Genomic DNA, 14200 nt, shown 5'->3' with positions numbered 1-14200 from the left:
CAGAGATGTTCGAAAAGTGAGCTACCACTGTATATACTCGTAATTGTGCTTTCTATACAGTGCAAGATTGGTAAACTTGAGTGCAAAAAATGATTCTATCTTAAGCTCTAATTGTTACAGGACTTGGTTCTTGAACGTTTATTTTTTCTTTTACTGTCCGCAACAATAAATAATATATTCTTTGATAAAATGATAGACTCTTCCAGGAACTTCTTTTAATTGTTTTATTTGCAGAACGGGAAACCACACTAAATACACTTGTTAAATTTTATCACAGGGTACGTGGTAGTGGGAAAATGATGACAAATTAGGCACCAGAAAGACCAGGGTTGGAAAGACCTGCTCTGCCACTTTCTAGCTATGTAACATAACTTCCCTGAGCCTCAGTTTTCTCTGAGCAAAATGGAGCTAATAATTACTGCATCATAGAGCTATTGTGGGAGTTTAATTGAAATACTTTACATAAAGCCTTAAACAAATCTTGGCACTTAAAAATGTGATTTCCTTTCAAAATAAGAAATTACTAATTGCCAGGTCACAGCATTGGAGTTTACTCTAACCCACCTACACAATCACGTTACAAAAGAAATAGAATAGTAGCCTAAAGTTGGAGAGAAATAAGAGTTGGCACTGCTAAATAACTGAGTTAAAGTTTTTATAAATGTACGCATACTTAAAAGTACCTATGTCTTTCCTCACGGATGTTTTTCTACAAAAAATCTTAACTTCCTAGAGAAACACTCGTATGTCTCCCTTACTTACCACTGTTTTTTCTTCTCTAGGATCAGCAAGTTTATGAAAGACAAAGAACAAAGTTCTCTACTCATTACACTCCTCCTTCCTTTCCTCCACCGTGGCAATATTGCTGAGGTACAAATGGACAGGACGTTACTTTGTCTTTGAAGTAGCACATTATTAGGCTTATTTGTGAACAAATAATTTTATTGGTTAGATTCTGTGATATGCCTGTCGCAAAATATTTATGGAAAGACTTTAGACAGAAATATAAAATTGAAAATAGAGGAGAAGAATTGGGACAGAAGTAGAAATGAGGGCAGGCAAGAAGGTGGAGGCATCATCAATTACAGTAACACTCAAAGTGTCAGCCCTTTGTTTTCCTTTGTTTAGCTTCTCATCTATTTCAGGATTTTTCTTTTTTTCCCCTCTCTGACTTTGTTCAATAACAAATCTGGAACCCAAGAAGTGCATTGTATGGTCTTAAGTATGGATCACCGTGGCAAAACTGAAGGAAAAGTCAGATTGCTTTAATATTGAGACATAGCTAAGAGTTTCTGATATGGTTTTCAAATAGTAGTTCAATCTTGATTAAAAGAGCCTTCCCATGGCTCAAAATTACTTATACGGCCTTAGTAGTTATACTGAACATCTATATAATCATGTAGTAATTCAGGTTAGAAGACCACAGATCTGTAGACAACCGGCAGTGTATATTTTTCTTCAGCAAGCTCATTTTTCTTGGCTCTTTTTTGACTAAGATAGAAGAAAGTTTGTTCAAAACTATGCTTGTTTTCTATTAGAATTAAAGGAAGAAACTATTCATGGACATTATAATGGATTTTATGTTAAATGTTAAGAACTTTTAAAAGACTATGAAATAACTCTTCTAGTTACTATTTTTACTTCTTACTTATAATTGTTTTCTGTGCTGTAATATATTAAAGCCGAGTTGAACAGTTTTATAAATTAATTGAACTATGATTTCTCTTAATATTTCTTTCTAAGGATACAGAGGTTGATATTCTGGTGACAGTACAAAACCTGTTAAAACATTGTCTGGAGCCTCCAAGCTTCCTCAAGCCTCTGGCAAAACTCTTCTCAGTTACTAAGAACAAGCTGTCAAGACGATTGCTTTGTACAGTTTTCGAGGTCTGTAATATTCTTTTTTTTTTTTTTTTTAACCCCATATCACCTCTTCGAGTCAGGGAGAGGGGAAGATGAGGAGAGGGGAAGGGAGGTGGGCACAAAAATTAAGGTTTTATTCTCTAACATACTGTTTTCATTCCTTTTAGACTCTTTCTGATTTTGACAGTGGATTAAAATATATTACTGATGTTGTCAAGGTAAGAAAGAAAATCTTCTCTTTTCTTCAAAAGTATTGTCATTTGTGTTTATTTAAGATTCATATGCTTTCATTTATGTGGTTTCAATGGCATTTCTCGTAGCTTAACGCCTTTGATAAAAGACACCTTGACGACATCAACTTTGACGTTCGCTTCTCAGCGTTCCAGACTATCACCTCTTACATTAAAGAGATGCAAACCGTGGATGTTAACTACCTCATTCCAGTTATGCATAATTGTTTCTATAATCTGGAGGTAGGTTTTTATAGCAATCCTCTATGAAGTGTTTTTTGTTGTTTTGATAATGCAAGTACATGATCTAATTTGTGTTTTGAGGACAGGGGCTTTTAGTATAAAATGTCTTTCTTTTAGTTGCACAGTATTTCGTTTGTCAAAGATCATGTTGTTATTCTCATGATATGAAAGACAAATATTTTGAATAACATATTATGTTATGAATATATTCCACATAATATATTATGTGGAAGCTCTGTGAAAAGTCAGAAGAGCTGTATATGAATAGGGAAATCCATAGAGACAGAAAGTAACTTAGGGGTAACCAGGGGCTGTTGGGGGGAGAGAGGAATGGGCAGTGACTTCTTACTGGTACAGGCTTTCTTCTGGGGGTGATGAAAATGTTCTGAAGTTAGACCGTGGTGATGGTTGCACAACCTTGTGACTATACTAACAACCATTAAATTGTACACTTTAAAAGGGTGGATTTGATGGTATGTCAGTTATATCTCAATTTGTCAGTTATGTAACTACTATTTGACAGTTTGCCCTCTTGTATTGATATGATAAAAATAAAAGGAGTTTGGACTATATTAAGTACCGTGTTGCTGAACTTAATTAAGACCTCAAAATGGGCAAAATGAAACCCTTAATTAATAGTTAGCCATATAATGGCATCAGTAATCTCTTTGTGACTTTTTATAGTTACTCAGCTGATACAAGGATTGTATAATATATGAAAAAGTAATCTCCCCATTTGGGGCTCATTCTTTATATATCATGTCAGATTTCTACACAAAGAATTCTAAATCACTGCCTGGGTGTCTGAGTTGGAAATACTCTCTCTATACTCACTACCTACATTCTCAAACCAGGAATTCTAGTGCAACTAACTGGAATTAAAACCAGCCATTTTCAGTGATCACCTGGTACTGAATATTGAAAACTAGGTTTACTGAGCCTTTTATTCTATTTACTTTGAGAAGGAAAACTAAATTAAAAGTCTATGTCATAGTATTTTCTGAAATTAAGTGACACTTAACAGTAAGCATGGTATTTCAAAGTCATTTGCTATATTCCTCACAGCCCTTCGTTTGGTTCTTCCTTAGGTGTGAAGTACCTGTGGGACATTTCTTAGTAGGAATTTTTACACAGAGCAGTGGCAAAATTTTGTAACGTCTTTCATTAGGAAATAAATTCCATATTACAGTTATTACAAATAATAATTTGGGTTTTTTTTTTCCTGTTTCCAGTTAGGAGACATGTCTTTAAGTGATAATGCCAACATGTGCTTGATGAGTATCATCAAAAAGCTAGCTGCCTTGAATGTCACAGAGAAAGAATATAGAGAAATCATTCATCGTTCACTCCTGGAGAAACTGAGGAAAGGCTTGAAGAGCCAAACAGAGGTACTGGGGCTTGCAATTGTAGCAGTCTTTTAAGTACTATTAATACTATCTGTGGTTTTGAGTTATGTTTTTATTTTTCCCTACTGCTGCTTAGAAAAGCAGTCATGGTTTAGTACATTTAATTAAAATACTTGATTGTGTAAACCAAACTTTTAACAGGAAAGTAAGAATGGAAAAGAGAGCAATCATCTCTGATTTTATGTAGATTGTTTTTACCGTGGGAATGTTCTACTTTTAAAAAAAAATTTTTAATGATTTTTTTTGTGTTTCTTTGTATTATCTAGGAAGCAAATTTTTTTTTTAAATAAAAATTTTGTTTTCTCAACTTGGTATTTGCAGAGTATTCATCAGGATTATACCACGCTGCTTTCCTGTTTAATTCAAACCTTTCCAGATCAACCAGAATTTAAAGACTTGGTACAGCTTACTGATTACCATGATCCAGAAATGGACTTCTTTGAGAATATGAAGCACATTCAGGTAGAGGACAATTCTGATTTTTTTTCCCCTGCCTATAAAATAAGCATTTCAAACAGTTCTGTCTCATTTAAAAAGATGTATTTTAATTTTCCAAAAGGTTTTGAACTTCTCATTCCTTGGTCTTCATGGTATCAGTCAACTTGAATAGGAGATGATCATTTCCTGGGGTCTGATTTTCTTGGTGGTATCACCAACCACAATAAGTGTCGCCTTTCTCTGCCATTTTTATTGATTTTTTTTCCCCCTTCTTCCACCTCCCTCCCCCCATTCCAGTTCAAGCCATTATTTGTGTTGTGTAGGACACAGCTCCCTGGCCCATGCTGGTATTATAGGACTTACATTTCCTCCCCTCCACCCCCAGTCGGTTGACCCGGTCGTTGGTCGGCCACTCACAACAGCTCTCGCCAGCTGTCAGCTGCTCACACACAGCTGCTGGCCACTCACGCTGGCCACCGGCCGCTCATGGCAGCACACGGCAGCCCACGATGGTTGCGGGCCACTCACGCTGGCTGCCGACCACTCACACTGGCCATCGGCTGCTCCTGGCAGCACACAGTAGCCCAAGGCAGCATAGCAGCCCGTGGCAGCACACAGCAGCTCACACCGAGCTCCAGCTACTCAGGGCAGCCCAGCTCCAGGGAGAGTTGTTGTTCACAATCTTAGCTGTAGAGGGCGCAGCTCATTGGCCCATGTGGAAATCTATCCAGTGACCTCGGCATTAGGAGCACAGCGCTCCAACCACCTGAGCCACCAGAATGGCCCCTCTCTGCCTTTTTTAAAGACGTTTCAGTGCTTTTGGATCCATTGTTAAACAAGTGCTATGGATTATGTTTTCGGAAGCAAGTCGAGACACAGGTGTTTGTCATGTAACACGGACTGTATTTCATTCCTTAATCTTTTCATGGAAAAGGAATATGATAACTGAAATGGAGCTGGTCCTAGGTGAGATTACTCAGTAACTCATTCAATATTTTATCTTACTCATAGATCCACAGGCGAGCAAGAGCCTTGAAGAAACTGGCAAAACAACTAATGGAAGGCAAAATCATGCTGTCTTCTAAATCTCTCCAGAATTACATCATGCCTTATGCCATGACTCCAATTTTTGATGAGAAAATGCTCAAGGTAGGGCATTAGATCCAGAAACCAGTGAACCCCTACCTATACCATGACACACTTTCCCAAAATGTAGGTGAGGAATGGCATCTGAATTTGGTGGTATGCATATTGATGTTGTCACCATAATCAGAGGCTTAGTGTAGTTCTAAAGCCCTTAGCATTGTGCCAGGCACATAGAAAATGCTCCATAAATGGTGGCTTTTATTTTTACTATTACTCGCTCACCAAGGCCAACCACAAAATATTTCCACTCTTAGAAATGACCACATTCCTAAGATGGCATACTTCTATTTTTGTGTCATAGGACTTATTTCTTACAAACTCCACTAATCAGCAGAGTAGTTGTTTTCCCAAATGGCTCATAAGAAATGAAACAGAATAATAGCTAACTTTTCTTTAGCACTATACCAGATACAAGCGCTATTGTAAGTACTTGATTACATAATATGACTTCTTCCTTACCACAACTCAACCCTATGGGTAGGGACTGTTGTCACTATTTTACAGGAGAGTAAACTGAGAATAAGTGAGGTACGTAACTTTCTCAGAGACATACCACTTTCCTCTCTGCACAGCTCTTCCTCTCTGGTACTCAGCCCTGTGGCCTCTGGCCACCATTGCCTCAACTCTGCCTCCTTCACTCAGGCACTGGGCCCTTCTGGGTTTCCCCTCCCATGCTCTGACCTGACAGTTCTCTCTACATAGTGATTGGGATCATTATAAAGCACACTTCATTTGTTTCCCTCCTCTCAGCGGTCACTGCCCTGCACGGTTTGATGTCTCAAGTCTGAAAACTGTTGTTTCATATATTTTTGCCTGTTTTTCTAGTTCAAGGTATGAGAGTAAATCTAGTTCCTCTTCTTTATCATGATATTAAAGAGAAGTTTCCAAGGCAGTGTACTTTTGAATGTTGAGCAGTGCAGTCTATACTTAATTTTGGCATTTGTCAAGTTTTACACATTGAATTTACTTGAAACTATCAGGGTGGTCTGAGTGGAAAGAGTCCAGAATGTGTTAATATCCTTTAGGTAAAGGAAGGTGTCATTTCTTAATTGACAGCATCTTTTCTTAGAGGTAGGGGGTGGAAATGGAGTATAGTTTGGGCATTCTTTCTTTTATATAATTGCTGATCACCTAAGCTTTTTTAATGTACCACGTTAGCTCTGTATGTCATTAGCAAATGCTTGCTTTATGTTAATGCTTTTGATTTGCTTTACAGCATGAAAATATAATCATTGCTGCCACGGAGATTATTGGAGCTATTTGCAGACATCTCTCTTGGTCAGCATATGTATATTACTTGAAACATTTCATTCATGTCTTACAGACAGGACAGATCAATCAAAAGTTGGGTGTCAGGTATGGTCAAACTTCTTATTTTGTTTTACTTTTAAAATTTAAATTTGGATTATTTCCTGAAGTAGTCTCTCTGTAATTTCAGTGTATTTTTACATTGTATTAATGAAGTTATGCTAATGTTTGTTAAATTCAAAAATACCTAAAACTGGTAAAAATAATTTTAATGTTTATACGTCTTTAAATTCTCCTTTTAATTATCAAATGATATTATTAATCAAATGCAAATTTCTTGTACCTTTTTTTAACAGTTTGCTAGTAACAGTGTTAGAAGCATTCCACTTTGACCACAAAACTCTTGAAGAACAAATGAAAAAAATTCAGAATGAAGAAAGTAAGTTTTTAATACTTTGTTAAACTAGGTTTCCATCCTATTTTTGGATAATTTATGATAATGAATTAAAGATGGCAAAATTCAACGTATTTCCTTTTTTTTGCTCTTGTAGCAGTAACCAGTGAATGAGTCAGGAGGAAGTTAAAATGAATGGTTTGAGTATTCTTATGAAAACTTATTTAACAATAGAGAAAGCCAGTCTAAATTATTTAGGTGGGAAAATCTGATCTGTAGGTTACTTATTTACATAGAAATCCAATTTTATCGCCTTCATGTTTGGAAAGAGCATTAAGCAATGAATGCAAAGAAAGTATAAGAAAAAGATTAAAAAGTGGAGCAGTAAATAATGAAATATAAAGTAGATACCATAAGAAAGGATCATCAAACTAAAAATAGATATTTGAAAAGATTATAAATTGACAAACCTTTGACAAGTTTGATCAGTGAAAATAGAAGGCATAATAAATAATATTAGGAATTTTAAAAGGTCACAACTAAATGATAAGGGTAAAATAATATTATGATCTTTGTACTTAATAAATTTGAATACTTGGCTGAAATGTACAAAAAAAAAAAAGTAAAATACAAAAACTGACTTTAGAAGAAGTAGAAAACCTGGATGCATTTCTAAACACTAAAGAAATGGAATCTGTAGTTAAAAACCAACTCCTAATGAAAACGCCAGCCTGAGACTGTTTTATAGGGAAGTTCTACAACCATTTCAAGGAATAGGTAATTTCAGCCTTAATACCAGCCATTTCAGATGATTGAGAAAGAGGAAGCCCCCGTAACTCTTGAGGTTGGTAGAATTGGTTAATGGAATGTTAACACATTCGCATAAAAACATGCGATTAAGTAGACTCAGGGAAACATTTGATTAAATTCAATATATATTCATGATAAAAGCAATTATCAAGCAAGGAATAAATAGAAATTCCTTTAACCTCTTGAAAAATGCCTTTTAAAAACCTAACGTGACATTATAGTTAATAGTAAAGGATAAAAAGTCTTTGCTTTAAAATCAAAATGAAGTAAAGTATGATACTTGCTACTAGTACTTATATCGAACGTCAAACTAGAAGTTCTAGCCAGAACAGAAAAATAAGGAAAAGAATGAACACTCAAATAGAACAAGGTATTTATCCTAATTGTTTTGGCTAAAGACGTTGAAATATTCTGGCCCTTAGTTTGCACTCCTCCAATGTTTCTACTCAAAATTTTCTAATTCTTTGATTCATGGTAAAATCACTCTAGAACCACACTAATGAATAGAAAACACTGGTTTGAATGTGTAAGAACCACTGGTGTTTTAAACAATGTACTAAAGCTCCTTAATAGTTTTTTTTTTTTTTTTAAAGATTTTATTGGGGAAGGGGAACAGGACTTTATTGGGGAACAGTGTGTATTTCCAGGCCTTTTTTCCAAGTCCAGTTGTTGTCCTTTCAGTCTTAGTTGTGGAGGATGCCATTCAGCTTCAAGTTGTTGTCCTTTCAGTCTTAGTTATGGAGGGCGCAGCTCAGCTCCAGGTGCAGTTGCCATTTTCTAGTTGCAGGGAGCACAGCCCACCATCCCTTGTGGGAGTCGAACCGGCAACCTTGTGGTTGAGAGGACAGGACGCACTGCAACCAACTAAGCCATCCGGGAGCTCAGCAGCAGCTCAGCTCAAGGTGCCGTGTTCAATTTTAGTTGCAGGGGGCGCTGCCCACCATCCCTTGCGGGACGCGAGGAATTGAACTGGCAACCTTGTGGTTGAGAGCCCGTGCTCCAACCAACTGAGCCATCCGGGAGGCAGCTCAGCTCAAGGTGCCGTGTTCAATCTTAGTTGCAGGGGGCGGACCCCCGATCCCTTGCGGGACTCGAGGAGTTGAACCGGCAACCTTGCGGTTGAGAGCCCACTGGCCCATGTGGGAATCGAACCAGCAGCCTTCCGAGTTAGGAGCACGGAGCTCTAACCGCCTGAGCCACCAGGCCATCCAAAGCTCCTTAATAGTTTGTCTTCAGTCAGTTGAATCTGCATTTTGCAATTATACATAAATAGAAACATTAAAAAATTAAAATACTTAATTTGCTTAACTCTCTCTTAGATACGATGGAAGTTTAAAACATTTATTGAGCACCTACTATGAGCTGGGCTTTTATAAACATTACCTCATCCGTCCTCATAAGAATCTTAGTTATTACTTACCCCATATTTTTGATAGAAGAAGTGAAGGTTCAGAAATGTAAAGTAATATTCCCAAAGCTACACAGCCAGTAAACAAAACAAAGGCTAATATCTACCATTTTTTGAGAGTCAGTGAAGTGTCAGAAATATATTTTAGGTGCTTCATAGACTTGATCTCATTTAATACTCACAATAGCCTTGCAAGGTAGGTGCCCTCTCCATTTCTCTGGTGAAATTTAACCCACTAGTGTTAAATTAATTGACCATAGTCACATGGCTGGTTAGCAGAGCCAAGGCTGGATTCACCCCACAATACTATACTGTCTAATTTTCTGTAATAAACAGAACCCTACCTTAAGGGACCTTTTTGCATAAGAACTGTAGGCTGCCATTATGATATTCCTGCTCGTGAATGTCGATTTTTGCTTTTGTAAACCTTCAGCCTCAATACTTTAGAAACTTTCTTTTGGTTAACGATCCTCCTACCCCACTGGCCTCCCAGTGTGTTCCCAAAATTCACACTCTTTTATAATTGTCAATGTACTTGTCTGTATTCCTCATTAGACTCTAAACTGTGAGAAAGCAAAAAACCATAGCCCTCTCATTTATTAAGGTTTCCTTTGCCCTTATCTTGCCTACCCATCTTTGGTGACTAGATATTTATTATTAATACTGGTAGAAAAGATTACTTAACTGTGTTGTTTACCTTATTTGATTTAAGATGGCTTGTATTGTTTACTAAACATAGGCACAATAGAAGAGATTGAGTTGCCAGAGCATGAAGCCATGGAATTAGAGCATATGGATGAGGAAGAGAAGGAAAACAGATGTAAGATTTTGTCCGACAACAATGAAGAACTAGGAAACCCTCCTCCAGGAACAGCAGCTAATGAAAACGAGTGTATCACCAAGTCCATCTCTTCCCTTCCTCGGAGTAAGGAAGAATTGGAGAGAACAATTAAAAATATCCAAGGAACCATAACCGGGGATATCTTACCCAGGCTACATAAATGCCTGACATCTGCGGTAATTATTCTATTTGGGGCCCAGCAGGTCTGCGTGAACTGGGGTGTTTGTGGGGTCCGGTCAGACTGAGGCTCCTATTATCAATTGACTTCAGCTTTTGGGTTTTCTTTTATCTCAACATTTCACAATTCACCTTTCTCTTGTCTCGTCATCTTCAAGTTCAACATGATTGCAGCTAGGCAGTGTTCCTTCTTTATTATGATTTTCATATGGTAGGTATCTGTTTTTCTATCTCCAAAGTAGATACTAAGATGACTCCCACTTCCAAAACAGGTTATTAAAAATTAGTCTGTTTCCTTTTTCTCATTCTTGGAATGAAAAACCCAACCCATGGAATGAAAAACCTGTTGTTCAAAATTATCTTCCCCCTGTTAACAGGTATAACATTTAGGAGTGGATTCTCCTGAACCAGAGCCCGCCCTTCTCAGTATAAAACATGGGTTGGCAAACAGGCCATTGGCTGAATCTGGCCTGCAGCCTGTTTTCTTAAATAAATTTTGTTGGAACACAGTGATATGCATTCATTTACATGTGGTCTAATTCTGTTTTTGCATTACCACAACAGAGTTGAGTAGCTGCAACAGAGACTAAAAGCCAAAAATACTTAACTATCTGGCCCTCTACAGAAAACATTTGCAAGCCCTTGCTAAAATACTGACTTGGTCATTTTACGTATTAGTAAATAACCTTCTTGTATGAGGCACTGTATTTCCTGTGTACCTTCAATGTCCCTCAAACACTTGAAAGTCCCAACTGATACAAATTTTATGTGATTTTTATGTATTTCAGAGCAGTCTTAACCCACATCAGTAAAAACTTGGCTATATGTTTTTCTGGTTGCTCTTTTGAAAAAACATTCTTATTCCTGTTATTTTTACAATTTATAGAGGGTTATTCTCAAATTGCATAATGTTTGTTTCTTGAGGCTCCAAACTTAGAAATGCACATAAGATATATCAAAAGAGTTTATTTTTCAAATGAAAAGTTGCAGTGTTGGTAGGTTCCTGATCCGTGTATTTTCGTTTTAGTTTAACCTGAACTTTTCTTACAGTCAAAAAGGGAAGAAGAACACAAGCTCATAAAATCCAAGGTTGTGAATGATGAGGAAGTAATTCGAGTTCCTTTAGCTTTTGCCATGGTTAAGCTAATGCAGTCCCTCCCACAAGAAGTTATGGAAACTAATCTGCCAAGGTAGGTTCTGTGACAAATTGGAAAAGTTCCGTGAAACTCAAAAATCGGTTCTTTCTTCCTGACGTTTGAATCTCTTTTTGTCAGGAAGAAAAGTACTGTCACAATTTGCTGTGGTTTAGAATCCAAGTTGGGAAATTTGGATTATGAGCAATTAAGAGAGAAGAAGATGTTTAGAATTTTATTTGCCTCTGTTTTTATGATTAGTCATTTTTTCATTTCTCATTTTCTAGTATTTTGCTGAAAGTGTGTGTCCTCCTCAAGAACAGAGCACAAGAAATCAGAGACATTGCACGCAGCACTCTCGCAAAAATAATAGAAGATCTGGGTGTGCACTACCTACAATATATTTTAAAAGAATTACAGACTACCCTTGTCCGTGGATACCAGGTAAACTGCACCATGTGCTTAATATTCAAGTTGGATTGGGGTTCATATGTTTACAATTTGAACACTATCAGTCACGGTGCTTTGGGTCTATCTTCAGTAAAGTTGATCCACTGAGATAGCAAGCAAAAATATTGAAAAGTTTCTAATCAATATTTTTAAAAGCTCCTATATTTGATTTTTGTAAAATTCCTTCTAGACCTGGGTTACATTACCTCCAATCACTTGATACCAAATTCTTCATCCTCTGAGTTCTTAAAAAAAAAAACTCTAGTTGAATGTATTGCCACAAATGCGAACAATAAAATATGAACTTGTTTGAGAGTTGAAGCAGTTGACGTAAGTCACAAAAATAATCAGCTCTCCAGGAGGAACACACAGCTCTTTGAGTCACGTGGCTGGCCAGCTCCTCACTATTCCCGGTGTGGGCCCTGGACAAGTGCCACCAGCAGCACTTGGGGGCTTGTTAGAAATGCTGAATTGAGGGCCCTGTACCTGACCCACAAAAGCTGCATTTTAATAAGATCCCTGGGTGATCTCAAGGTAGATGAACACTGTAGCTTGTTCTTTTCAAGTTCAACCAAGACTCCCAGTAGTTAGCTTCACCTTCTGTGTCTTAATTTGTTCATAGGTACGGCTCCTACTCTCCACGTGATAAGTCTGACACACTAAAAATACCACTATTCATTTTGACAATCTCTCTTTGTGTAGTTTTTTTAGTGGCTGCTCTAAGGATTACCATATACAAACTCACTTTTAATAATCTAGTGAGATTCAGTATTTTACCCCTTCAAGTGGAACATAGAAACCTTACCACCATACAGGTCCCCTTCACTCTTCTCTTTTGGCTTTAGTTATTCATGTATCACATTGCACATATTGAAAACTTTTGAGTTTTTGCTTTTAATTGTCAAACGTATGTTAAGGAATTCGAGAAGAGTTGTTCTATTATTTTGCCCAGATACTTATCATTTCTATGGTTCTTCCTTCATTTCTGAATTTCTACATTTCTTTATGGCATCATTCCTCTTCAGTCTAAAAAACTTCCATCTGGTAGAGCAAGTGTGGTGGCAGCAGATTCTTCTCGTTTTCCCTTATCTGTGAATGTCTTCATTTCACCTTCATTCCTGAAGGATATTGACTCTGGATGGGTAATTCTGTATTGACATTCTTTCTTTCACACTTCAAAAATGTTGTACCACTTCCTTCTGGCCTTCCTGATGAATAATCCAGTTATTCATCATTGTTTCCGTCTGAGTAATGCATTGTTTTTCTCTGACTGCTTTAAAGACTGTGTCTTTATTTTGCAGCAGTTTGATTATGATATGTCTGAGTGTGGATTTCTTTGGGTTTACCCTGTTTGGAGAGTTACTTGACCTCTCTGCACCTCAGCTTCCTCTTCCGAAAAATGCCAATAACATAGCACCAACATCACAGAGTGGGTGAGAATTAAGTGACTCAGTACATGTGAGGTATTAATACGTGCCTAGCCCATGGTAAGCTCTGAGCTTCTCAACCAAATTTGGGAGTTTTCAATTATCATTTCTTCAAATAATTTTTCTGCATTGTACTCTCTCCTCTCCTGGAACTCCAATGAAATGAATATTAGACTTTTTGTTTTTGTCCCACTCATCACTGAGGCTCTGTTTATATATCCTTTCAGTCTTCTTCCCCTCTGTTGTTCACATTGAATAATTCTATTAATCTATCTTCATGTTAGACTGATTCCTTCCTCCTTTGTCTCCATCCTGCTGTTGGGCCTATCCAGTGAGATTCTTATTTTGGTTATTGGGTTTTTCAGTTCTGAAATTTCCATTTGGTTCTTTGTATCTTCTGTTTTTTACTAACAATTTATTTTCCATTTGTTTCAGTCCTCCAGCTAGAAAGCTGGGGCTTTTTCTCTTCTGCTTTGCTATGCACTTCCTACATCTGCACCTATATCGGGCCAAGCACTGGCAGAATAGAGATGGAGAAAAGCAACAAGAGTTGGCCCACCCTCTTGGAACTGCAGTTCCATGGGAGGAGAGGAGGGTTCCCCGCCCACAGAGTTGTGGGCCACTGCCACCACCATCACCACTGGGGTGCTGAGGGGCTGGGTGAGCTTTGGTGGTACTTGCATTCTGGTGTTCTTCCCCAGTAGCTGCTGTCCAGGTGTTACAGCTGCATTCTGTATACCCCGACACAGGGTAGAGGGTGCTATCTCCATCTTTCCTGGAACTGGAGCCCCTGTCGGCATCCATTTTTATTCTATTCTTTCAGCCAGCATTATTTCATGACCACTTTGTGTGAGGTGCTGTGTTGAGCACTGGCAGGCAAGGATGAATACAGCACAGCTCTGTCTTTGAGGAGTTACTCACATTTAAATGGAGCACCTAAGGCACTAAAATGAGTAACCCTTTTTTCTCTAGCTGCCTGTTTTTCA

The 14200-nt window shown here is 37.6% G+C and overlaps 1 protein-coding gene across 1 annotated transcript in view; it reads left to right on the top strand.

The window, feature by feature from the left end:
• UTP20 (UTP20 small subunit processome component) overlaps positions 1–14200 on the top strand; it is a 93678-nt gene that overhangs the window by 55954 nt on the left and 23524 nt on the right. The window contains exons 32-43 of the mRNA XM_033116782.1: positions 783–870; positions 1744–1887; positions 2031–2081; positions 2184–2336; positions 3569–3724; positions 4064–4204; positions 5192–5329; positions 6543–6682; positions 6931–7013; positions 9926–10203; positions 11255–11394; positions 11625–11781. Coding sequence (XP_032972673.1) covers positions 783–870; positions 1744–1887; positions 2031–2081; positions 2184–2336; positions 3569–3724; positions 4064–4204; positions 5192–5329; positions 6543–6682; positions 6931–7013; positions 9926–10203; positions 11255–11394; positions 11625–11781 — 1669 coding nt within the window. The remainder of the gene's footprint in view (positions 1–782; positions 871–1743; positions 1888–2030; positions 2082–2183; positions 2337–3568; positions 3725–4063; positions 4205–5191; positions 5330–6542; positions 6683–6930; positions 7014–9925; positions 10204–11254; positions 11395–11624; positions 11782–14200) is intronic.

Source organism: Rhinolophus ferrumequinum, chromosome 10, assembly GCF_004115265.2.
Source record: "Rhinolophus ferrumequinum isolate MPI-CBG mRhiFer1 chromosome 10, mRhiFer1_v1.p, whole genome shotgun sequence".
NCBI classification, from domain to species: domain Eukaryota; kingdom Metazoa; phylum Chordata; class Mammalia; order Chiroptera; family Rhinolophidae; genus Rhinolophus; species Rhinolophus ferrumequinum.
The sequence above is the reverse complement of the archived record's forward strand: the minus strand, read 5'-3'. Positions and strand labels throughout refer to the sequence as shown.